The sequence below is a fragment of the Hyalella azteca genome, unplaced genomic scaffold (assembly GCF_000764305.2).
Source record: "Hyalella azteca isolate HAZT.00-mixed unplaced genomic scaffold, Hazt_2.0.2 contig12860, whole genome shotgun sequence".
Taxonomy (NCBI): Eukaryota; Metazoa; Arthropoda; class Malacostraca; order Amphipoda; family Hyalellidae; genus Hyalella; species Hyalella azteca.
This window is the reverse complement of record NW_025942804.1, coordinates 285,478-312,483: the sequence shown is the minus strand read 5'-3', so window position 1 is coordinate 312,483 and position 27,006 is coordinate 285,478. Positions and strand designations below refer to the sequence as shown.

At 38.5% G+C, this 27,006-nt stretch overlaps 3 protein-coding genes across 6 annotated transcripts in view; all 3 read left to right on the top strand.

The window, feature by feature from the left end:
• LOC108671543 (band 4.1-like protein 5) overlaps positions 1–2,233 on the top strand; it is a 43,616-nt gene extending 41,383 nt beyond the window's left edge. For all 4 annotated transcript variants that reach the window (XM_018159099.2, XM_018159100.2, XM_047883428.1 and 1 more), the window contains one exon: positions 40–2,233. In XM_018159099.2, the coding sequence (XP_018014588.1) occupies positions 40–408 (369 nt within the window). In that variant the 3' untranslated portion in view covers positions 409–2,233. The remainder of the gene's footprint in view (positions 1–39) is intronic.
• A 1,971-nt stretch (positions 2,234–4,204) lies between these two features.
• LOC108671540 (peroxisomal acyl-coenzyme A oxidase 3) lies at positions 4,205–13,760 on the top strand. The gene is made up of 13 exons (XM_018159095.2): positions 4,205–4,477; positions 5,966–6,124; positions 6,378–6,524; positions 6,895–7,042; positions 7,244–7,418; positions 7,799–7,914; positions 8,178–8,344; positions 8,652–8,774; positions 9,217–9,337; positions 10,033–10,193; positions 10,707–10,839; positions 11,677–11,822; positions 12,268–13,760. The coding sequence occupies exons 1-13, from the start codon at positions 4,364–4,366 to the stop codon at positions 12,382–12,384; spliced, it is 1,827 nt and encodes a 608-aa protein (XP_018014584.1). The 5' UTR covers positions 4,205–4,363; the 3' UTR covers positions 12,385–13,760.
• Positions 13,761–23,332: 9,572 nt separating this feature from the next.
• On the top strand, positions 23,333–26,644 carry LOC108671546. Its single transcript, XM_018159103.2, has 2 exons — positions 23,333–23,448; positions 24,316–26,644. The coding sequence occupies exons 1-2, from the start codon at positions 23,425–23,427 to the stop codon at positions 26,065–26,067; spliced, it is 1,776 nt and encodes a 591-aa protein (XP_018014592.1). The 5' UTR covers positions 23,333–23,424; the 3' UTR covers positions 26,068–26,644.
• Positions 26,645–27,006: the final 362 nt, after the last annotated feature.

Below are 27,006 nucleotides of genomic sequence, written 5' to 3'. Positions count from 1 at the left end.
TATCGTACTATTCAGATAATTCATGCTCTCTTCCCTCAGTTGGGGTCAGGAGACGACCGTCTAAACCTGCCATCAGAGCAGCCCAAGCTGAGCACCTTCACTGGCGGAGAGCCTTCCCCCAACTCCCCCCTATCCTCCTTCTCTTCCCCCAGTCTTTCTTCACAGGACGAACTGTCTTCCACTTCTGTCTCCGCCACGAACAGCGTACGCATCGTTTCTTCCACCAATTCCACCGTCTCGTCCGCTAGCGCTTCATCGGTCCATTCTCCCCCATCCACCGTCCCTAGCAGTATGTCCCCATGGCTAGTGGGCGACCCGTCCCCTCCCACCCAGTCCTACAAGTCCTTGAGCAGCTCCACAGGACCTACGCCCCTCAAGATGCGATCCGTCATCACTACGGAGCTCTGAATCCGTTGAATCTGAATCCTTTCCTTTTTATTTGCACGCATCCGTTGCTTTTTTTATATCAAGTTTGTTCCAGAAATTGTCAAATGTCCAAACGGAAATCATGGGGCTTCTTATATTTCCCTGGCAATCAAATGCGTATTAATAGTTTCATGCAATTACAAAAATTTGCTTAAATTATTTTGGAGACTCAAACAAATTTACCTTACTGTCCTTCCAATCAAGAATACGCATACTATTTCGTTGTTGGTATTTCGATTTGTGATTAATCAACAGACGAAATTGCGCGTGCCTTAACACAGTGTCTTGTATATATACGTGATCATCAGATACTTTAATGGTGCTTGCGTATTTTCAATATTTAAATTAAAATGTAACTTATTTCCTGACAAGTGACTTTACCGTCCCAAGGTTTTTAAAGTAAATTCATTGTGAAGTCTCATGTTTTACTGCAGCGATCATTGTTTTAGACGTGTATTTAGAGATATGAAGCAATATATTTTTTATAAAATCCGTGGTTAAGGTCATTGAGCTTCAGATGTAATTCATGAACAGATAAAGGATTTCCTCAAAATGTAAAATTGCAAACTAAGTTATAAATTATGTAAAATTTGCGCATAACTAATGAAGTTATGCGCAACACTCACATGTTTTATATCGTGCAGATTTTTTTGAGCTTTTCAAGGTTTACTATTCTCATCATTAGTTCGTACTTGACTTGTGAAACATTGTGAACTGTTATTTTTTTCATTGCATTATCTTGTTTTCGAGCGATATTGGAAGCTGTTTCTAGATTTTTGCTCTTGCCAGCGAGTTCAAACGTAATCAAACCTCCTATTTTATACGCTGCCATTATTATGCTCATTTTCGTTTTTATTTCTGGCCTCGCATAATCTCATTAGTTATCCTAACAATATTCTTCCTAGCAGTCTTCACTACTGTGATTGCTACTGATTATGTTTAGTGACCGCCTATATCTTACCTTTATCTGTGCTTATGAAAATCCTGCTTTACCGTCCCTCTTATAGGACTGGTATTTCTTTAGCTTCCCACCATCGTTCAAGAACAATTTTCCTGGCTTCTTTTTTGGAGTATCCTAACATATTTTGCATTCCGTTGGTTCGAGATCCTTAGTAAGTCACGTAGAATTTATTCTTTAGGCAGATCCAGATCTATCGTGTTTTTATTAATTTAGTTATGCTAATTTCATGTCCGTTGCTATCCTAATTGTTGTTGTGTACATTTCATGATACATTCCAAGTTATAGCATTTAATTAAGTGCTTTTGGCTATCGTTATTGATGGTATAAACTTTGTTAGGGCTCTTGTTTAATTTTTAAGCTATGTCATCAGTCAAAACCGTTTTTACATGACCTAGGTATATCCTGGACACAAATGTCTTAAGTCGCTCGTGGTTATTATAAAGCATAAAACTCTTTTTTCTAATCTGTTTTTTTCACTAGGCTCTGAATTTAGTTTCATTTCTTTTTGAATCAAAATCATTTAATATAAGCATCATCAGTGCAACATTTTACCTGACGATTCGACAGTTGAAGTATAATTACAAGCAGTTGCCGTGCTTGCAAACGCAGGTGCTGAGACTTAAATTTCGCCCGTGTGCTTTTCGCAACAACAGAAGAAATACTGTCGTTATGCAAAAGATAGAAATGTGCAATATAACCTGCACGAGTTAAAATTTATGGGACATGAAGGTACTTACATGGAAAGAGTCCCAAATGCGGAGGTAGATTCCTTAAGGTTTGATATTTCTGTATCGCCCAGTCCCATAACACTGCTGTCTTTGTAAGTACATACTCAGATGCCGTTAATGAATTGTTTTAGTTACCTTTCGTCGCTGTGGGAGGAGATCTGCTTGTAAGGGAGCGGCATAGCTCTTGTCGTTTTTAATGCCATTGAATTTCACAAGATTGTCGAGCACATAGAGGCGGGATTTGTAAATTAAAAAATTCTGCTTTCCTTAAAATGTTGAATGTTCGGTATAGTGGATAAAACATGCAAGGTGTTGTTCCATCAGTGGCATTAGAGCGACACATCTGCTTTAGTTACACCATGTTTTATTATTGTAATGCCTCTTACAAGATTTGCAAATGGGGCTTCGTTTACGTCATAAAAAAGACTGATTGTTCGTCATCTATCGACAGATTATTCGTCATTTTTAGCGCATTTTCTCATTTATGGAAAAAATCCACTATTGTGCTCGCCATGTCCGTCTGTCTGTCCGTCCGTCTGTCCGTGACCTCAAGTTTTCGTCGACGAGAAAATGCGCTCTCTGTCACTCACTGCAGTGAGTACTGAGTTATATCTTTTTATTATTTGTCAAAAAGGGACAGATTATTCGTCCAGTGTGGAGAGTCGCAGACATATCTATGTACTATTACATAAATTGATAAAGATCTAACCTATCCTAGCATAACCTAACCTAAGTTTTAGAAAAGTTTCGTTCTAATCAAGAAAGAAATGTCGCAAAAATCTGTAATAATTTTATGTATTGCTTATAATTATGTTCAGAATACCATGCGGATCCGTTCAAATTTGTGGGAATTATGAGCTGTTGAGTTCTGCAAGAGCAAGATGCAACTCATTTTTATAACAAGATGCAACTTTAGCTTTTGAGTCCACTGGCGTATGCGTTGGTAAGTTCTTCAAAGGTCGACTACCTCGTCTGCGGCGACGATGTAGTCGACGCAGTACCATGACGTTTATACGTATAGTGACTAAAACGCCGCTAAAACCGCATAATTATTGCAGCGACAAAGGCCTAGTGCTTCCGACGCGCGTCTCCGCTTCGCTGGTATATTAAGTATTTCACTTGAAAGTTCGTTTGACGATTGTTAAAAAGGAACGTATGTTGCATGGAAATATCCGAAGCAAATTAACATCCCTATTTTGTTGAATGAACATCATAGACAAAGCAACTAGCAAATGTGGGGATGTGCGGCTACACCCTTACACCCTTGCTCACTTGGGAAATGAGGGGCACACGAGGATGAATGCAGGCACGGTCCGCGCAACATAGAGCTTATGCAACACGCACAGTTAATGCAACACATGCAGTTCATGCAACGCACTATTCTCGCAGCAAACAGATCATGCAACACACTGTTCTTCCAACACACAGTTCATGCAATACACAGTTCATGCCGCCGATAAAAATTCTACCACCGTTCTCAGCATCGTTTTTGTGACGTCATACCAGTCGGAAAAGGAAAACATATTCGAGAAACATGTTGTTCAGGTTTCATCTTTTGAAGAATGTGAAGAATTTGCTCCTCAAAAATGCTCAAAAACATCATCAACACTCATGCTTAGCGCTGTTCCTGCTATCGTTTTAAGATTTTTTTGTCTGAATAATTTTTTACTTTGCCCTTCAGACTCAAAGTTAGAAATGCAAGCCTTTTGTGCTAAAACTTGGTATTCGGCGAAAAAAAACAAGCGGAGTGAAAAATTCTGACAGAGCTTGTAGGAGCGAAATTTGAGTAAAAAGCTTCATTGCTAATTCAATAACTAGGTCAATATTTTATTTCACTTGATAAAGTAAAATGTTGCAAGGGTGCTGCATGATTAGTACCATAAAACTTGTCCTAAAAACTCGTCCCAAAAATTCCTTTCAAAAGTGTCGGAGTGCTTTTATTGTGTTCAAATAGTGGCTTTAGTTCCCGGCCAAACATTTCATTGAACGTTAGAAAAATTAGCGGTAATATATTGCGCTTGAATGTCAAGTTTTTCTTGAACTATCATCCATTATCTACGTAAGTGCGGACACGTTCAATGGACTAAAACAGCTGATTTCTTATCGACACTGCGGCTTATCGGTAGTTAGCCTTGAGAAAAAATTGTTGCTCTCGTTTGCCTCTATCGTCGACGCAAGGCGTAAACTTGGCCATTATTTCCATCTCTATAACTATGATAATACTAAGTATAAATTAATACTATATCAAATGGCTCTTTCTAGTGCTGATACTAGTCCTCTGTATGAGGAAAGAAAACGGGCTTCATTTGATTCCGAAGAACTCAAGACATTTTTGGATCCTTCCGAAATTATTGAATTTAAGGTATGTCATAATGTCACACACTATGACAGAGGTCAGAGTATGACTATAGATTTTGCAAATTAACTGTTTATCATAGATATTTTGTTGATTCTTTTGGTTTTTGTTCCATCAGTAACGTAGTACTATGCAGTGACATCACTGACAAGTGAGGGATTAAAAAATGTTGAGATTAAAATTACAATTCTTTAAACTATGCTTATTTCTGCTAAACAATAAGTTTGGTTTATATATATGCATAAATTTTCAAATTGTTGCACCAATAGAATCTAAAAATAGATTTTATATCTGTTTAAGTAATTTTAATATGTAAAATCATAGTAATTATGTTTAATTCTTCAGATTTGATCCAGGTAGTTGTAGTGACTAGTGAGTTAGCTAGTCTAATTACACCATTTTCCATCACAGTTGTATATGATTCTAGCAATGCTATTTGTGCACTCTAAAAGGAGGCACTGAAAACTGAAATCAGTACAGTGTTTCACTTAAGAAATCTGTATAACATTTTGGGTTTTTTCCTCTAACCCTTAGGCTTAACAAAACAAAGCTGCCATGGCCCAAGTAAACAATGAAAAACTGGAGACCTCTCATTGAACAGGATGACTTTGGTATAAGGAATTTAAAAGCAAAGAAAATGCCAAACAAATTCACCATATCAATATTGAAAACATTTTGGAGTGCACTGCAGCTCCATCATCAGTTTGACTTTGGTATAATTTGAGATTTCATTATTCATTTTACAATAAAAGTTCCTGAATATAGCTGTTAGCTGAATTAAGCAGTCAGTTAAGAGACAAGCAGAAAAGAAAAAATATAACTTGAAACTCACTGCAGTGAGTGACAGAGCACGCGTTTTCTTGTCAAAGAAAATGTGAAGTCACGGACAGATGGAAAGATGGACATGACAAGCAAAATAGCGCCTTTTTTCATAAATGTGAAAATACGACAAAAGGGTTAAAAAATATATAATTAAAAAATTTGAAAAAATGCAAGACCCAGAAGTCATTATGACCCTGTTGCTACTAGTATGAAATTTGTGACAATTGACCCTCTTAGTCACATACTCAGCTATAGGAATGACTCCTCTCTTTTTGTAAAAATTATAATCTTTTGGCTATGTTAAAATGTAAAAATTCTGTATTTTTATTCAAATATAGGAAAATGTTGTTATAACTAGAACTTTATAATTTGGCATGAAGGGTGCCAGAGTGGCAAGTCAAGTCACTCAACTGACTCAAGTGCTGCAACTTGTGTACTGTATCATTGACCATCTCACCTACCTGTCATTTTGAAGGAAATTCCATGCTAGATTTCAGTAGTTTATATTTGATCATCAGTTTGATTCAATCCTCTAAGACACCATTTTTAACTATGACTATATTTTTGGATTTGTTCTCAAATTTATTTTTGCCTAATAGTCCTTATGAATATTTTATTTAGTCTTAAAATGATATGAAATTACCAATAATATATAATGGAAATATTTTTCAGGAGCGGTTGTATAAATTCATGCAAGAAGAGCCCAGCTTTGCTCACCTATCACCTGAAGCCTCTCATGCAGAGCAGAAGCTGGCCACATACCACCGTACTGTAGCTCTTCTTAATGCCAGATTCAGTGCTCTTGAAGATTACCTACTTGACCCTAGAAAGGTAAAAAACATTCATGTTATGATATTATTCTGGATGTTTGAATGTGCTGAATTCATGCATGTAAAGCAGTGCATAAGTTTATTCACTAAGTTTTATCATTTATTTATTATTTGTAAGTTACCATATGTGTATATACAGTACATATTCGCAGTCAAAACCTGTTTTCATGACTTAATATAATAGTTTTGAATTAATATTTTTTGTGTGCTCTGAAATTAAGATTCATGTTTCCTTATTCGTGTTTGTATTTCAGCCAGCCGTGGCTGTTATGTGCTTGGGTGAGTATGACTGGTCTTTGATAGCGCGCTCTGGTCTTCTGGTGCGCTTCATACAGTCTGGCATACTGGGATTGGGCACTGAGAGGCACAGGCATCTTGTTAGCAAGCTAGAGAATCTAGAGGTGAGAAATGGAAGCAAATGCATTTGTTGCAAATGCTTTATTCTTTGTTGTAAATGCTTCATTCTTTGTTGTGGGAGGAAATGTTTTATAGTTTGGCCTGTTAACAAAATTTAAACAAGCATCAGGAACAGGGCAGTTTAAACCATCAAATTCTGTTCCTATAAGCTAATTTTCTTAAATGCAGCCATATTTTCTGTCAGTTTGTAAGGAACTTCTTCTTCATCTAAATAAATCTAAATTTTAGTTTCCTGTTTTTTACACAAGTAATTGTATAACTATTTAGCAATTTTTAGGACTTAAGATAGCATTAATCTTGCTTTTAATTTCACTTTACAAAATTATTCTTGAGAACTGTCCATCCTGATCCTAGATAGGAGGAGCGTTTTGCCTCACTGAGATCGGCCATGGAACCAACACTAAAGGCATGAGGACGGAGGCTCGCTACGACCCTGCCACTGAAAGCTTCGTGCTGCACACACCTGACTTTGAGGCTGCCAAGTGCTGGGCTGGCAATCTGGGTATGCTGAGCATTCTGAACTCTTCCAATATTGTTGGACATTCAAGGTGCCATAAACATTTGAAATTACCGTTACATGCATTGTCTTCATTGAAACGACTTCTCCTTGCCTTTAACATTCTTATTAAATATTACCATGTATAATTTTATTTGGCAAATCAACTTGTATAATAGTAACATAATAATGATTTTTTTTGTCCAGGTGAGACGTGCACCCACGGGCTTGTGTTTGCTCAGCTATACACAGCAGACGGTGCATGCCACGGGCTGCATTGCTTTGTTGTTCCATTGCGTGACCCGGCCACACTCAAGACCTTCCCGGGCGTCACCATAGCAAACATGGGGCGCAAGCATGGTCTCAATGGAGTTGATAATGGGTTTGTTTTTGCAGAAATATAAGTTGAAATATAATGCAAGTAATCCAAGAAAAATAGAATCATAATATAGGTAATGAAATACATTTGAGATGCTTAGGCAAGTTGAAGATCTTATGAAGTCCATATTCGAGTGTACAGAAATCATACAAGCGAGATATCCAAGAGACCATCCTGTGAATGGTTTGCCTCAGCACTGCTATTTATGTCCACTCCTTTATCGAAATTATTGCTGTTTATCGTTCATAGTCTCATTTGGCATTCTTCTATATTGTTCAAACATCAAGTAGCGTTCAATTGTACGCCTGTTCTTCCACTTATTATTTTTTTTGAACGTCGCGCTCAAGTAAGAGGCGTTCTAATAAACGTTTCCTTGCTTGCAGAGTGATGCTTCTGGACCACTACAGAATACCTCGAGAAAACCTCCTCAACAGAACTGGCGACGTCACTCCCAGCGGCCAGTATGTTTCTCCTTTCAAGGATCCATCAAAACGATTCGGTACACAGATTTTCTCGTAATTGTTTTCCAGTCCATAAATTTTTTTTAATATTTCAGGCGTTGAATTTTGATGCAAGTTCTTATTGATGACCTTAAATTAAAGTTTTAATGATTTGTGATACGCACTTGTTTTATATTTACACGAGACAGTTAGTTGTCACTATTGACTTTTTCGTTGTACTTTTAACTGAAGAATTTTTATTTGATCTCGTCTTTATCGCATCTCTGGCATTTAGAAAATAAACAAATGAATGTTGCGGTAGGGGCGTCGCTGGGCAACTTGTCAGCTGGCCGCGTGAGCATCATCAGCTTCGGCGTGGTGAACATGAGGAAGGCGCTCACGATCGCCGTGAGGTACTCCGCCGTCAGGAGGCAGTTTGGCCCGCCGTCTGCTGACGAAGAGATACCTGTGCTTGACTACCCTCTACATGCACGTATCTTCTATAGCTTTAACTTTAGAATATTGTATTTGAGTGTGCAGTATCACAACGGGCAAATGAATATAAGTTGAATGTTATTTAATAAGTGTTGAGTATATGATATGAGAAATTGAGATTTAATAAAGAAAGTCAATAAAATTCATCATCTTTTGAATCAGAATGATTCTCAATAAAACAGCTTTCTTTCTTATCCATTGCTAAAAATTCTTAGCCTAATTTTTTATTTAACCAATCCAGTGAACTTCCAATCATTTCCAAAGAGCTTACTAGGCAATAATCTATTCAACTTCTGTGCAGCAATGGAGGCTGTTCCCGTACCTGGCCTGCGCCTACCTGCTGGACCACTTCTCTAAGACCTTCTCCGACCACTACGCCAACTTCACCATGACAATGATGGGTCGAGAAGATCCTGACTTAATGGTGTGTCCAGTCCATGAAATTAATCCAGTCGTGAAAGTTTGGGTGTATAATTAGTTTTTGTATCTTTAATAGACAGTAACTGAGATGATATTAATGTGCATCTTTTGAAGGAATTATCGATTAAATGTAAGCTTTCACGTAACCGTTGTTATTCGATTCCACTTTTGCACTCTTTATACTGTTATCCGAATTTCTTTGAGTGTTGGTGCTCTCAAATAAACAATAATAATGAATCGTGACTGACATCACAAATGCTTCACCCGAAGCGCGTTTGTTGACGATCTAGTCGACCGTCCGTCATTTATTATTTGTTCATTATTGTTTTTGTAATTGTTCGTTATTGTATATGTTCATTATTGTTATTTTATTTATTATTTGTTCATTATTGTTATTGTTATTTAACATTTGCTCATTATTGTTGTTGTTGTTGTTATCGGGACAGGCTGAGTTTGGTCAGGAGATCCACGCGCTGTCGAGCTGCGGCAAGCCCCTGTCTGGATGGCTGGCCCGGGACTGCATCCAGGAGTGCCGGGAGGCTTGCGGGGGCCATGGCTACCTCAGTGGTGGGTTATGAGGGCCTCCTTGACGCTACTTTGTTCTCTTCAGTGCAGCGAAATAACATGTTATGTTAATAACTTACCTATGAAAGCGACGCTTTGCTGAAAAATTAAACATAAATAAATGTTATTCTGCTTCATATGGTATGTTTTCACGACTTAACAATATTATCTAATATTTTGAACCGAGATGAGGATGTTTCATTCTACAACTAACTAATTACATCAGCATAATTTAGTAGTAGAGTACCTATTTCATGAAATCATGCCCTAAAGTAAAATTAAGACAGTAAATTAGCTTTGTCAGGGAATTATGTGCAGCGGATGGAAATGAAATAATTTTAACTGAAGTTTTATTTATACTCTACTCATTAACTTATGCCTCAGGTTAATTTGGTAATTCCAGTTAGTGTGGAATTCTAGAAATGATGGTTTATTTATTTGTGTTCGATCCAGCTTATTATCTTGATCAGTTGCAAAATATCAGTTGAATTCAAAAAAATAAATATTATTCTTAATTTTCAGATCATAGATGAAATGTTCACTCGTTCTTATAATGCCCATCGCTATTTCACCTGTATTGTATTCCACACGTGGTCATTACCCCCTCCTGGATTCCTGATCGGTCAATTAATTAGGATTCTTGATCAGAACCCTGATCCATCAGGTCCTGAGACTCCTTTCATGTGAACCTACCACAGGCGTGGGTGTGACGTGCAAACGCCTGCTGGAGTGCCTAGCTCGGGAGCTGTGCGCCCTCACGGCTCAGGACGCGGTCGCTCTCACCTCCACCGACGCCTTCACTGTCCGCAACAACACGCAGGTCTTCCGCGCACACCCCCTCGCCGTCGTCCACTTCCACGTCAGTCGTATGCATATCCTGTGTATTTTTAGCGCATTTTCTCATTTATGGAAAAAATGCACTATTGTGCTCGCCATGTCCGTCTGTTCGTCTGTCCGTCTGTCTGTCCGTCCGTGACTTCACGTTTTCGTCGACGAGAAAATGCGCTTTCTGTCACTCACTGCAGTGAGTACTGAGTTATATTTTTTCCTAATACTTTCCTTCACTAATACAGAGTATTTGAAGTGATAACCTTGTCCACTTCCACCTCAGTCGTGCGCGCGACACGGTTTATCTAAATATTTCTTTCACTTCTACGTCATGGATGCATGAAATTTTGTTTTACCATTAATTAATGTCTCATTAATGGAACTGCACTATAAACTTGAAATTTTTATTTCTAGAACACCTATACCAAGGTGCTGTGATTTACCGCTCAAGCTTTATGTTATTTACGAGTATATCGTCTGGGCGTTAGTGATGATTAGTAAGCGACTCCAGCCCATGATGCTGATGTTGGTGTGGTGCCTGCAGGTGGTGATGTTGCTGTGGTACGAGCAGCTACTGCAGTCCTGCAACAACCACAAGCTTCTCCTGCCACTGCGTCGCCTCTGGGCGCTCTACGGTGCCACTCAAGTCTTGAACTTGATGCAGTTCTCACATGCCGGTCGGTTTATCCAAATCATTCATTTTTCCATTATTTTGCGTTGGCTTTCACACATATATTCCTTAATTTTCCAGCAATAATACAATTGTGGAAGCTATTCTGGAAAATTGATTTTCATCTCTTGAATTGAAAATTTTAAACATTCCGGCACTCATTGAGTAGTAAGTTAGTTGATCGCTGCATCGACGACTGCAACAAAGTGAATGGAAGTTCATGTATATGTGGCTCTCATTACACTTACAGGTTAATATCCTTGCTATGATCGGTTACGTATTGTAATTTTATTTTTCCAAATCAATTGTTTTTACAGTAGCAATTTCTGATAAGAAGACCTTAGGTAATGACATTTTACAACTAACCCTTCGATGTATTAGTATATGTTCAATTCTATTGTTAATAGCGATCGGCAGCTTTTGTGGAGTTGGTTAAGAAAATATTGATTGTTAGTTATTGTCAAGTTTTGATCGGTTGTAAATGCTCATGCACGTTAAAAGTACTTGTTAAAGCTGATAGTTGAGCTGGACACGTATTGTTAGATTGTGTTAACTATACTACTCCGCTGTTAAAAAATATCTTGTTAAGGTGGTTAAACTTTACAGAGAGTAGCAAGTTAACAATTTTTCTGGCCAGTTTAAACTATAAATTTTTTTATAAACTATAAACGCTATAAAAATATCTTGTTAAGGTGATTAAACTCTACAGAGAGTAGCAAATTAATAATTTTTTGGCCAGTTTAAACTATAAATTGTTTTTTATAAACTATAAATTATTTAAAATATAATTGTATTATTTAGTTTAATATAGGTACTTTACTTCACCTCCACAACACCCACGCAGGTGTGCCGCCGCTCACCGTGCGCTGCCTGCAGGCGCACGTGACGCGCCTCTGTGCCGCCTTGCGCCCTGACGCCGTCCCTCTCGTGGACGCCGTCGCCCCGCCCGACTTCTGCCTCAACTCCGTCCTGGGACGACATGATGGACGCGTGAGATGCTAATACTTCTTGTGATATATTTATTTCTTTATGATGGACGCGTGAGATGCCAATACTTCTTGTGATATATTTATTTCTTTATGATGGACGCGTGAGATGCTAATACTTCCTCTGATATATTTCTTTATGTTGACATGTGCAGGAAATGTAGATTTATTTTCCCGATTTTAAGAATTTTCTTGTGATTTCTCATTTTAGTGACGTGCTAATACGACATTAATTTTATAATATCTTAGCTTCGATCTTTGTGCTAATATGATTGTTGCCCTGGAAGTTGTAGTCCAATACTTGACTTTGATCAAACTAATAATGCACGTAGCGACTTCAAAGTTAAAATTTTAATTTCAGAGATGTTCATTGAATGTTTACAGCGTTTAATTACACCGAAGTTCATTAAATGCCCGCTTATTCACTTTGTTATGTTTGTGTTGCTCAGGTATACGAGCACCTGAAGGAAGCAATGCTCGGGCCACCAGGCGCCACGGAGCGCCCCGAATACTGGCAGCAAATGACGTATCCTCCTCGTAACCTAGTCCCTCTCGCCAAACTCTGAACCAAACTCTGGTGAAAATGATCAGTTCTGTACGCTAGTAAGATGCTAGTGACTTGTACTGAACCCCAGACATCCAGTCATATACTGCAAATGATGAACTTTGATCCTTTGTGAAGTGAAGATGACCAAGTTTGTATCGTAGTAATGGTAAGTGATGAGCGTGATGAATGTGATGAATGGGTAAGTGATAAACCCCGTCAAGGTGCAAATGATGAAGTTCCAAGCCAAGTTGCAAAAAGTTTCCTTTTAACCCCGACGAGCTGCAAAAAGTTCCCTGTGAACCCCGACAAGTTACAAAAAGTTTCCTTTGAACCCCGACAAGTTTCAGATGATGAACTCTGAACTCTGGTGAGATGTTAACTTTTGCATCAGGAAAATGTTCATTTCTGAACCCTAGCGTCGTGGAACCTCATCCTCATCGTGGACCCAAGCATCCGCCACACAGCGCCGCTCCAGGTCAGGCGTTGCCTTCATGCTGAAGCTGTTCTAGTAGATTCCTGTCTATTAGAGAATTTGTGTCAGTTATGAATGATTTTTTTATTTAAGAAACTTTCAATAATTGAGACCTTCCATTCTGTTGGTGATGTTCATCTTCAATTTCGGTGCGAGAAAGCTCAGTAGCTGTAGCGCTAGTAAACATGTGGCAAGCAACTTATGTCAGTGGGTACTATTGTTTGATTGTTTTTTTTTATTGGTCAATTTAAACCTTTCCATCTATTACCTTGAACTCCAGCATTCGTTCATCATTGATTTAGAAAGTATAGACCCAATTTCAAACATTTTTGAGAAGTTCTTCACTGAGGTAAATTGTAAGAATTTTTATCGCGAGCTCAAATAATTTTTTTTTCGTTCTCTAAAGTTTACGTCGGACTTACGCAGAATGAATCTAACCTCGCTGATATATTGCATCTTCAAAGCAGAATTCAGTAGGAAACATCGAGCTTGCGTGCCGCTCTCCGATGGCCAGTTTGTGATAGGAAGAGTGGGTCGTTATTATGTGCTAGTCTTTATTTTGCTATGTAGACAATTCGTTGCTGTTGTGGGACTGTTGTCGTATTCTAATCCATATTAGTTTTTTACCTGGACAGTTTTTATCCTGTTATTTTAAATGTTTTTTTGGTCCTAAACTACGTAACACGTTTCATAAAAGTGGAAAACACTTTCAATTATTATTCTAGATGCTAGTAATAATTGCCGATAATAATTTGATTGTTAACGAACGTTCCTCTAATGACCAGTTGTGTTTCATGTAAATTATACGGTGCAATCATTTTTAGTTTCTTGTGTCTCCAGAATTGTTTTAAGACATTTCTTGTAGGTATTATTTTTTACTTTGCGACTGTTTCTTCTTTGGCGGCTGTTGAAAGTATATTGGATACGTTTCCTGCATTGTTTTAATTGCTTTATGCATTGCATTTTCATTTGCATGACAAACTTCCATGTTTTTTCTGTATTTTACTTCCCAGTAAAATACTATTTAACCTTGAGTTTACTGAAGGCTAATTAGTGAACGCGTAGCGTGGCCGTAACAATAGGTTGCGCTCAGCAGTGCATTTTCTGCAGGCTGCACGAGAGCTGTTGCTCAGAAACGATATTTTAATCTATTTTTATTCCATTCGAAAAAATTTATTTTCCCCCAAATATATTGTGATCAAAAGTCCTTTAAAAAATAGTTAGGTATTGTGTACCATAACAAATATCTGTGCGCTGCTATCACATTAGTTTAATATGGATATCCATCCGCTCAGGCCATCAACATGCAATTGGCTTGGATTTTTTCTCGCATGTCATTCTTGTTCCAATTGAAGCTGATCCCCGTTGTTATTGGCTTCGCATATTCAGTGATAGCATCAATATCGTCGCACACCGAGAGCTTGTTTTGATGTTCTGCAACTTACATTAATGATACTAAGCCGTTCGCAGCAAGTGCCCGTCGCCGACAGTTTTCTGCCGCATCGGCTGTCCCTTCATCACTTATGTGCCATATATTTACTATCGGTGGTCACATCTAACTTTCCCTCGAAATACAGCATATTCCTACCTATGTCTTTTATCCCAGCCTTAGGGACTCAAATGATACCCTTTGTCCTTGGGATTAAGCCTTAAGAAAAATTGCTTCATTAATGGTTTCGGATAATGAATGATTTTCAAAGGTGATAGGTTAGAACATTTGCGAGGCATCTTGTGATAGATGGTAGGATGCATTCAATTGTGACGCTTCATTACGCGAATTGATGATGCGTATAGATGAGTACCGGCTACTGATAGCTTGATGAACTTAAATGAACATAACTATCGGTACGGCATAAACATGACACAAGATCAACATTACATGAATACAAAAGTCTGTGTGTTTTGGGGGCGTTTGTTGTCTATCAAACTTGAATTACGCGTGCCTTTTTGTGGGAACTTGACTGCAATTGTTTTAATGTAGCAATTGAGCTGTATTGGGAGGTATTGAGATTTTATTATATTTTTAATGTTGCGCTGTTATTCATAGATCTAAGCTCAAAGTTTTTAAAACTTCAAGAAGTGGTTATAGACTTATCTGCATGTTTTGGCTATTGAAAATTTAATTTTTATATTAAATATAATATTTCTCGTACTAAATTTACATTTATTATCCTTTAAATGCAGTTTATTATTCCCCTTGCGTGCGGCGTAGAAATACCTACCGGGTAATTGATTTTTTTCTATCCCTAGTGATAAATAATGCTACACACTCCAAGACTTTTATCCTAAGCATTCTTCATAATTCTTTGTGTTACGTCATGTTTGTAGCAATTTCTTTGCAGGAAACAGAACTTGTTTGGATCAGACGCCTTGTCTGTCCATCATTACTCGGAATTGTTTCAGTTTGATACCGTAAGTTGAGCTTGTAATCGTATTCCGTATAAGTTACGATACGACGTAGCTGGAACTTTACTCTATCGCCGTAAAAGTGAAAGGAATGTGTCATGTAGTATTGTATTCATGCGATAAATCCGATGTAATGTTCGTCATTTCAGGGAATTGAGGTGTTTGATGTATTTAACGGTTATCCTGTAGAGTGTACCACTTTTTTTCAGAGCGGGACATTTTAAGATGCGTTGTCTCATAGGCTGGAGCTTGACAAGATCTGTCTGATCCAAGCTACCCATATTATTATACTTTCAAACTGTGCGTACTTGAAATTTATAAAATATATAATTAAAAAGTTTGCCCCGCATTTAGATTATTTGATCAATAATATTTCACGATCTGGAAAACAGTTTGGCGCAGCCTAAAGACTTTCTCCGTAGAGCGCTTCACATTTTCCTGCTGCTGTGACTGGCAGATTTTCGCCGCGTTTCATGAGGCTTATGTTGGATTTGTTTGCGTGTCGTGATGCCGCGTGCAAATAATGAATTACTTACACAGCCACTGAATCAACTCTTGAATATTCGTCAGTGCCAGAAAAATATCAAGCCATCCATTGTAGAAACCCTTGGCAAGGACTTAGCGCAATGGGAAGTGATTCTTAAAGCAGGTTGTGGGCCTTCAATGGACGTTTCTTTCAGACTAACGAGGTAATTTTTGTTTAATTAGGAAGATTTGAGCGCTTCCGTACGGTCATGATGACCTTTGAGGTGGGCCAAAGACTGATGAGTTTGATTGTGTTTGTTTCTCTGATTTATGAGACAATCATATTTGATCACGAGGATTTTTGCCCATCCGAAGAGACTGATTTTTTCTACCATTCACTTAATTTTACTTTTTAAGTATCCCTTTTTTTTCTTAGAGATTCTCCCCTTCTAGTTTTTATTCACTCGATTAAAAATGATTCAGTTTGTTGCTTGGCTCAGAACCGTTTGCTCTGATGACTTTGGTTCGGGTCCCTTTCTGCTACGAGGGAGCGCGACGCAAGACGCCTTCTCAAGCTCGACCCCTCATGCGGCGTGTCGGTTCTCAGATTCGGAGGCATAGCATCGGCCATGACTTGAGATTACAATCCGGAAATATCACTGGAAAACAACGTCTGTTTGCGTCGGAACACAAAGCTTAAGATGTCTCATTAGGTTGCTGCTTTGTCAGTCATTTGTTCGGCTCGATCTTTTTAAGCTCTGTGAATGGAGCCAATAATGAGCAGCCTAAAGTAATGTTGTATTGCTGATGCGCTCGTTTGTAAGTGTTCTGACATTGGAGAATTTTAGTCCGCATTAATAAAAATGAGCGACAAATGTTTGTGTCGTTATGCGGATGATGGCGACAAATGTTTGAGCAACTAGAGTAAAAGCAAATGCCGAGCGGTTAAAAGCTTATGCAAAGCATCAGTGAGCAGTCGTCGGAAGAAAATAGTTCTGTTTATCTTGCCTATATGTAGGCTGTACCAGTATGCATGGATTACTTTTGCGTGAATGATAACCATGGACGAAAAAAACTTTTCGTCAGTGTACTTGAAAACTTATGGGCTTGAGATGTCGGAGACTTTTTTTCTTTTAAATGGAAAAGAACCGATTCGAAAGGGAAAGGAATGCGACTGAAAAATTAGTTTTAGTAGAGGTCATAATGAAATGATGGGGTGGCTTAGGGCCAGCTTGGGCCTTGAAAATATACAAGAAGAAATTTTCTGAGCTTCTATATTTTTTCTCTTGGTCCAAGCCAAAGTGCGTAAATACGGTACGCTAATTATTTATACCACTATTTTATTTAATCAGAAGGTATCGCACTCTTCAAAAATCCAAACATTTAAAAGTTTCTTTTTTAATGTTGAATCGTTGATTTTTTCTCGAAATATGGTGTGGTAGACAATAATCTATTCTTGCAAGCATTTCATTTGAAAATCATTAAGGAATTAAAGGTTAATAGTTTTAGGTTTCATTGGAAGGTTTGCAGCTTTCGCCGCGCTACCTCTCCACGACACAAAGGACGCGCTTGTTAGGAGACGCGGTAGCTTCGCTAACTTGTCGTCTAAACCCGAAGTGCTCTCGTCCTCGAGTGTCGTCCGCGCTGACAAGAGGCGCTCTAAGCTTCCACAAAACTGAAAAGCCTTTCATTTTTGACGGACAGCCTTCATTTACGAGGACGTTTGATGTTTTTCTTGAGCAAGAATTTGTATTGCAAAGCCGCATTAGTCACTAGGGCCGCTTGTGAGATGTTTTGATGTAAAAGTTATTTCAAATTCACACTTTTGATAAGGAATGAATCCACAAAATTCGAATTTATAATCAATGAAAGTTTGCTTTTAGATTGAATTTCATGTGATATTACAAAGAAAACACGAAGCATTCATTCTTTTTCTGCCAACGAGGTTCTTTGGTACTTCGAGACTCACAAATTCATTCATCAATGGTTTCGATTCTGAACGCAGTTCAATGCATTAGCACATTTTGGTTCTTTTGATTGTCCGACTAAATATAGAGACCTCTGCTAGCTTTTAGTAATGGCTCTGGTATAGGTCGTTTTTTGCAGCTTGAAATCAAATGTGCCTGAGTTTTTCTTTGATCGCTGAAACGCAAAATGATTTTTAATGCACTATGCAAGGATTAAGCAATATCGAAAGCCTTTTAAGTCCTTTAGTGTGTGACGCGTCACTCTTGCAAACCACTTCCCGCCTTTCAATTGACTGAAATTTGAATGTTTTGCCGATGAATTTGTATTTGCTTGCTGATGCCCCCGCTGACGAGTGTTTGTTTGGAATCGAACGCTAGCCAAAAGCGTTGACGTAGGAAAATCGATGGGTCTCACGGTGCACATCCGCGCTTGTGTTCATTGTGCCATGTATGGCTGTATCACCATACACTGCGAGTCTGCAACTCAATTACAGCGAAAACACATCTGAATTCACTGCAGATGCTGCAATCAAGTTGACTTGCTGTTTTAAGCAGTTTTTGGAGCTCGTGAAAGATGTTAAACGCCTCAGCTTTAGATTACGTCCATGATTGTATAGAGAGGTTGGACTGCTCAGTGCTCACTTACCTAGCGAGGTCTTGCTTCCCATCACGGAAATGACCACCGAAATGTCGCCTAGTGTTGAAGTCATTTGATTCTCGCGGCTCAAATGCCTTTTTCGGTCAAGGTTAACTTGAGAGAAAAAAGTTTTCAGCGTCATAATTGCATTTGCTTGCCACTGATTCAACACCACAATTCTTCTCTGTGTCTAAATGCTAGGTATGAATTTTCACTTTAATATGGTAATCATTTCGCCATACTTAAACTCCAGCTGGTAAGTCCTTAGACTCTACGAAATGCGTAACTTAATAATACAATTTAATCATGATTGGTTTAATAAACTTGCAGATGAAACAGTGTGCAGTGAGCTTGTAGCTACTACCTATTGTGTGGAATAGCTGATTATCCCAACACGACGGTAGTTTTAACGCAAGAAATAAAAAAATAAGATAGCGTAACTTGGTGCTGCATTAAATGAAATAATTTTCAAGTGTCGCGTACCTTGAGATTTTCTTATGGAACTATTTTATTTTTATGCATGCTCTAAATTTTTTGAATAAAATCCACTGCCAATTATTAGGCGTTGGACGAAGAGGTTAACAAAAACTGGCCGCTCGCCATTTTGTCTTTTGTTTTGGTGTTCGTCATTTTAATTTCGTGAATAATTTATGATTAATATCAAGTTAATATCAACAAAACTGAAGGTCTATTTGGAAACTTCTTCTGTCTATAGAATATTTTTTAGATTTAATGATGGAAATGTGACCGGCTATTAAATGTCCAAACATCGTTACGTATCGTGTGAATACCCAGAACGTCTATTTGATTTAAATACCTTAAACGCCTATTGGATTTAAACACCTTAAAGGCAAATGGGATTTTCATTCACTGCATTTGCCTGTGCAGATTCTGTTTCAGTAATGGCTTGACTCCAAGGAAGTCTCTCCTTGTAGGGAATGGTAGACCATCTGCAGGAGTCGTAATTTGCGAGTGGTTTCGAGTGCGCTTAGTCATGTCTGCTGAGTGGTGAGCGAAAATACGCCAGATAACAAGATCTTCCGCCCTCTCTATTGCGCCACTGATGTCCGTATTATTCTTAGTGCGAGTACAATTACGAAGGTTACTGAAGAAACACTCTTTTGGAATGTTGGATTTATTTTAGTTTAACTGATTGAAATTAAATAAGGCAAAAAGGAAAAAGTGAAGTATAATATAAAGCTGAATAAAAAAACGGAATTAAACTGAAAAACATTGCATTAATGTTTAATTGAATGGAAATAACAATTTATAAGAATTCCCACGTTTATTACCACTCGTCGAATTGAAGTACAATGAAGATAGGGTATAAGTAATGAATAAGAAAATCTGTCATGAAAAGTATTGTCATTGACCAACCTTGTCAGTACGGATTGCTCAACTTTTTCTCTTGATGTACTTTTGTCGTAGCCTCGAGGCTGGGATAAATTGCTCCATAAAAAATTAATCAAAAGTATTGAGTCGAATTTCTACAACTAATTACTTTAATTCCTCCTACTAATGACCTGAGCGGATGTGAAGGTAAACATAGAAAGGCCTTATGCGTACAGAAGCACTTTCTCAGCTGGACGACGAGGTCTGGTAACGATCGAGCCTTGAGGGAAACTGCTTGCCTTTTCTGGCTATTCGCTACTTTTCATAACATAGCCAGCTTTGTGCTTTCATTTACTATCGCATCTTCTAACTGAAAACTAGAAGCTGCCATCAGAAAAACAGTGTCTGTAACAGTCTCTTCTCCTTCGCTTATTATCATCGGCCTGTTGATGAATATCTTGTTGATCATCTATTGTTACTAAATTAGCATCTCTCAAAATCTGTAATTTTTACCATTGTTCTGTTCTAGCACATGACTTGTAAAACAGACTTCAGCTGAAATTTAAAGACTGGCGTGCCGGAGACTGCTATAGTGAACGGCATGGCAAGTCGGCAAAGTGTCGACGCTTTTGCTATATTAAGAAAAATAAACTTCTGTTATACAGCTGACACATTTATCTGGTATCATCATCGACACTATTTTATTCCTTGCGTATAATTTCGCAGCCACGTGCCATAAGTGAAAGGATTGGATGCTCCGAGATGCGAGGCAGCCTTGCGCCTATTTTTTCGGTGTCGCATGGCACTATTTTTTATAATACTGCAATTTAATCAAGTTTTGTGTTGTATTTTTTGCCACGATGTCACACTTTATTCGTACTTCTTCTAAAATTTATCGTGACGAGACAGGACAAACATTGGCCGAATCGATACATACCTTAAATCCAAGTTGGAAATACGCTAAAGAAAATATCATTCGCGCAGCTCCAAGAAACCATTTATGTACGTTTATGCTCTATTGATATTCTGATCTATAGTTACATTTTCTGTGATAAAGTAATTATTTAGTTGCCGTAATTTGCATTTAAAAGTTTTAGTCCTTGCATGTTGGAGTGCATTATGTTTACTAGTGCAGTACCAGTGTATTCTTTAACTAGTGTTTTCTCGAATTGCATCAAATTAAACTCTTATAATTCTTCCAGATGACAGTGCGTTCTTTCAGCTAAAAATTTTTCTATTTCATATCAGTTCAGGAAGAATCATTAGCAGGACTAATAGACAATCGACGTTTTCTTATAGGTGCCGTTTATGCTTCAATATATTATTTTCAGCGAATACTTTGCACTTGAGAACTACTGAGGCAAATGTTCTGCGAACATTAATAGTATCACTTATGAAAGGAACGCTATCGTTTGTTAATCCCTGACTAACATATATTTTATTGTAAAGTCTAGCCATCAAAGTTTTTTTTTATAAAAGCCACATTTTTTCTTTCGTTTGTCATGCTAGCGAGGCTGACTTTTATTATTGAATTAGACAGTCATAAATTCTTGGTCCTTAGAGCTTCTATCGTGAAGCCCTTGAATCCCAAATAATTTTTTTAAGCCCTCCTGTAAGGGCTTTTGACCGACAGATAGATTGGACCGACTCCGCACCAAAAGCACTGCTTGTTTGCGTTGCGGGCTTTGAATCGTGTTGACCGTAGGAGCGATTGAGGCTCAGTAAACAGCGTAGTTTGAGAGACGCTCGCGAGATGATATCGAAAGTGGACGCCTCAAATAGGTGAGAAGACACCGCAGATTTCCTCTTAAGGCAAGCAAGACCTTGCCCTGCTCTGTGCGGTTCTGGCGTGGTCTTCGACGATGAAAGTTTGCTTGACTTTTACAAGAGGAAATTTTTATTGCCCTGTGCACATTAGAAGGCTTAAAATCAGAGCTTATTGAGGACTCTAAGCATTGACTCTAATCAGTCTGTGCTGGCCTGAAAGTGTGAAGTATTTATCATAGCTTAATGCACGATTAGGCTCATTCGGTGACCTGTGTTGAGGGTACCGAAGTGATCACAATCGAGTTGAGCGCACATACTCGCTCACTGCTCGGTATTGTGATTGTAATAAATGCATTCGCGCTCATGACGATGCTCAGAGGAATATTGTTTGCTGTTCGAGCTCTGGTGGTCATCAATATTGGTGTCACCTCACACGTCATCGCTGTAGTTAGTTTGCCTTTCTCTGGTATCGTTTTGCCTGTTAATTAACACAATCTACAGAGGAAACAAAGACAGCCTCTAGAAATGTTTTTCGTTGGCCGTGACATGATGGATCAAGGCTGAAGAGAAATGACCGCTCCTCTCATTAGGGAAAGAGTTAGACTCATAAACTACGCTAATATCGGCGACGTTTGACTTGCATTTTTAGCCAAATTGAGTCTAAGCGAAAGGGAGGGGCATATCTGATCAATACATTTTATCTAGAATAGAATAGAAGTGTCGGCACTGAAGAATTAGGCCCGTGTCCTGCTGCAATTTCCTTTTGCAATTATTATTATTGTAGCGTTGCTATTGGAGAGTAGAGGGGAATAGAGTTATTACAATTTCGGATGAAAAATGTTCATAGATTCGTCTAATTTTATTTCAATTTTAGAATTATGAAATCGTCGTAACTGAGCAATTAAGAAACAACGTCAAGGAAATCGCGTTCACATTAGCGAGGCCTCAAGGCGTGCCCAGGATTTACTTCTGGTCGCGCAGTCGCATCATTCGTGATTTGCACTTTTCGACGGCCTTTCCTTTCCCCATGTCTAGAAAAGTCAAAACTTTTAATTTTCGCTCTCGAGACTCGCCTATTTGTGTTCACGCACGATGCCCATTGCTTAGACACACCTTCCAAATTTGCATTGAAATTAGGCTCATCAACCAGCGGTTCTTACATGCGCGTGTAAACTTACCGAGAATCGTGACGGAAGATTTCGGGGTCAGCAATGCTGACTGAAGGCGGTTGTGTCTGCCTAAATGAACGACGGAGGCCCTCTGTTCGAATTATGCTTGCGCAACGTGACGTGGTAATTACCGTGAATTTTTAGTAACAAGTTCTGTCTAGCCCCATATCTACTGATATGGGGCTAGACATGACTCTCGTCATGCCTCTAGGCACGAATGACATCGACAATATTCATTAATCCGTAGATAATTTGTTAAATATGTATTCTATTCTAAATTTTAGTGATGAATGTTCCCTCCCAGATTTTCATTGAGTTACATGATCCTTAGTTATGTGACCATAAATATTTATATTCAAAATTTCACTGATGAATGATCCCTCACAGATTTCCATTGTGTTACAGGATCTTTATTAGTATGTGGCCATAAAATATTTATCAAGCGATGAATTTAATCTGAAGTATCTTAATCATGAATAAACTATCTTTTGTCGTATCTACTTGCTGGGCAATGATAGATTGGTAAATCCTTCGAGATATCCGCCAGTTTGGATTTACAGAAGTCGATCTTAAGGATTGATGATCGAACATTCTAGCTCATCAGTTGACCTGTCCATGCAAACTCCCACACTTGACGCCCGTGGTCGTTAGCAGGAACAAACCATGTGGCTAAATCAGGGACGAACAGTCTAAGCAAATAGAGATGACAAGCATATTGGTGCTTTCCTCTGGGTATAAGAAGCTCTTTGGTTTGCTGTCTCATCAGTCCGTCGTCAGGCGCCTTCCCTTACCCTTCCCAAGATCTTGTTCTCTTCCGCTGCTCAGAAGCTTCTGTTAGCGCCACATGATCAGGATGAAGATCTTTTTGGTACGTCGGTGAAACGGTATCACAGCTTCTATTTGGGCGCATGGTTCCTTTGAGAGTATCTCAAAGGAACCATGAAACTTTCTAAGAACCATGAAGTTTCTAAGAACTGGCGTTCTTAGAAATTTTACTCGCTAAGGTAGAACTTCGCGAACTTTATTTCTTAGAGAGTGAAAGTCTTACTGTCGCTTGTTAGCACCTCATCACCGTTTACGTAAAAATGTACGGGGAAAGTATATTTTTTGCGGTTTATCTGGAATTGCTGAAAACTTACATGAATGGTGAAGATCCCGCAAGTAGAAGCCTTTGTGATTTTGCAGAAGGATCTCAGATTCCAGGTTGTGTCATTTTAAACTTTCATCCCCATTTTTTTAAATTAAAAATTGTAATAGCGTGTTTTGAATAGGATTTTTTGGTGATCGGGTTAAAAGCATGTAAACTCGGCGATCTGTAATAATAATAATCACTGATGAGAGTCTCTCATCAGTGACTATTTTGGTGCTTATAATTTTATTGGACATTAATTTACCGTACTTAACAGCCAACATCTAACATGATAATTTGTTTCATGCATCGCAACTTAGCTGTACATTTTCAATATTGTTTATTTTAAATAATTGGAATATTTAGTTAGAAATTGATCATTTATTTTCATGAATATACGCAAGCAAAAAATAAATATTTCGTATTACATCTAATTTATACGATGATTGTTAACTATAAACTTAGCAAACCTAAATTATTATTTTTTTCAATTCAATTTGTATATATAACAGCAAACCATTTCAGCGATTATTTTTTTGCAACTTATAATTTGTATTAAAATTATCTAAAAAATATATGATAGTTCAAAATGAACATTTTCTACAGGTGCTTACAACATTGCTCTACGGAGCCCTAGCTGCCGAGTTGAACCACGTGAACGGATTTAAGAACTTCCAGCATCAAGGACCATCCCTTGTCTATCAAAGTCCAGCTCGCCAAAATCAACAAGACTTGAGCGCTCAGTTTGATTCTTTTCAGGCTTTTCAGCCTCAGCAGCCTGATTTTCAGGTAGAACAACAGAGCTTCCAGCTTCAGCAGCAAAATTTTCTTCCGCAACAACAAAATTTCCAACCTCAACAGCAAGCCTTGCAGCCTCAGCAACAACACTTCGAATCGCCGGAGCAACCTCAGCAGATAGTTTCAGAGGACGTTCGTTCGTCTTCATCAGTTGGTGCGGCAATCTCGGTTGATAACATTCAACAATCATCTGTTGATGAGCAGCCTCAGGTTACGAATTTTGACCAGGGTTTTGCACAATCGGGAGACCTGCAGATCATTGGAGTGTCTTCTAACCTGGCATCCATCAGCAATGTCCAAAACTCCGTTCAACTCCAGCCCGTCAGCCCGTCTCAGAGTCTGGACATCGTCCCTGCCAGTCTCATGCTGCACATGAACGATGAAGGGGATCATAGCAGCGTGGCAAATGATGTGCTCAATGTCCAAGAAGTCTCAACTTCTCAATCATTTACTCCCAACCACCAAGAGAATCAAAATCTAGCAAGTCCTCAGGTGCTTCCACGAACCTACAAATCCCCGCAGTTGGTGCTGGTCAACCAGGGTCAACAGCAGCAAATTAACGTTCCCCAGACGCTTCCATTTATATTGAATACCAATAATGTTCCCATTAACAACGTTCAAGAGCCTGCTGTTGAACAGAGACCTGAAGTGTCAGGCGTTTTCTTCGAGCAAACTATTCAGTCCAGCCCCCAGGTTCAGGATGAAATCGTCCCTGATCTTCCACAACCCCAAATCGCTGAACAACCTGTAGAGCAACCCTTTGAAGTCATCGTCAATGATGAGGAGACGACCGATAGTCCCTCCGTAGCCACACATGATACTTTCAGCGAAGATTTAGTTGCCACGAAACCGCTGACGAGACCTGAATTTAAACCTACAAGTGTTGCTCGCGTTCGTAAAATTGAAACAACACGTTGTGGTGATGGCCTACTTGCAGACGCAAGAGGTGACTGTGTCGAACCACAAATCGTTCGCAACGTGTACTTATATGCCGCTCCTAAGCAGGAACGCAAATTCAAAACTTTGAAGTCCGTTCCTAAGCCTAAGATCGAGTACAACATCGTGTTCGTGCGCAGCCCAGATAAGGACGCCCTGTTCAAACCACTGGTTGCACCAGCTCCTCAGCAGAAGACTTTAGTATACGTTCTTAACAAGAAACTTGCAGCAGAAGATCAAGATCTCATCGAAGTCCCGGTGCATCCTAAACTTGAACCTGAAGTTTACTTCGTCAATTACGGGGAAGATGAAAATCCTCAGCTTCCAGGCGGCATTGATCTGCGTACTGCTCTTAGCGAAGTGGCACTGGAAGGAACTGTGATCGGAGATGCGTCGGGTTCGCTCACCCACTTTGTCGAATCAGTCGATGCCCCTGAAAGTTTCGCTGTCGAAAATTTAGAAGTTGTAAGGCAAGAAGATGATGCGTCTGCCGACAGTTTTTTCGTGGCCACGGCTGATGATGACATCGATGTACAGACTGAAGCATCTGAGGAAGGATACAAATATCCTGAGTCCTCTGGCTTTGAAGTGAGATCTTCTATCAACAATGGGAATGAACAATAAAATTTCGCCATTGTGCATCCTAAATCCTTAAAATAGCTTCAATAGAGATATTTATTTTGTCTATGATTTAATGGTAATTTCTTCTCCTCTGTTCTTAACTGGAATTTAATAATGCAAATTTTTATTTTAATCTATGGTAGAAAGTAGAATAAATAGATAGTACCTGTATACGTGCTTGTAAAACCTAAAATGTTTCAGAACAAATTTCAACAGAAGCCATTGACTGTATTCCAGCAAACTCTTAGGAATAAAATAATAATGGTTTTACGCCAGATCCATTGTAATTTTGAAATTTTATTTTTTAGTGATCAATGAGGATTCTTCTGTATAAGTTACCACAAGATCAATTTTTCTAGCCTCCGGAGACATTGGCGTTTTGAAAGTAAGATTTTGATAGTAAATTTTACATGTAGTTTTTTATTATGATTTGCGCCATATCATTTCGATTTATTTTATTTATGCTTTATATTCAGCTTTCGTTAAGGCACGAAAAGTTCTTTTATGTTCATTAAGCTCAATAGTTTTTAATCTCATGGCAAAAGGAATCGCAGCTTAAATACAATTTACATCTTAATTACATCGTGTATCAATTATCCTTTCGTGGTGGTCATGAAATGTGAAATAATTCTGACCATGCTTTTTGTGTACTTTTTGTTGACAAAATGATCAAAATCTTCTTTCTTATGATATCTCTACCCAATTGATGGATGGTCAAAAAATGCATTGTTCCCATGCGCAAATGCGCTTTCTCAAAATTTCACGGCCTAAATTCCAATGAAAATCTCACTGAGTGAATTGCTTGAGCAATATTCAATATCATGCGCATTAAAGCAGTTATTCCTCCAACATAAGTTTTCTTCTGTGCAACGAAAAAGGCAACGTTCTCTTCTCTCGGTGCATATCAGAAAATGATGAGATCCAACTTTACCTTTCATTGGT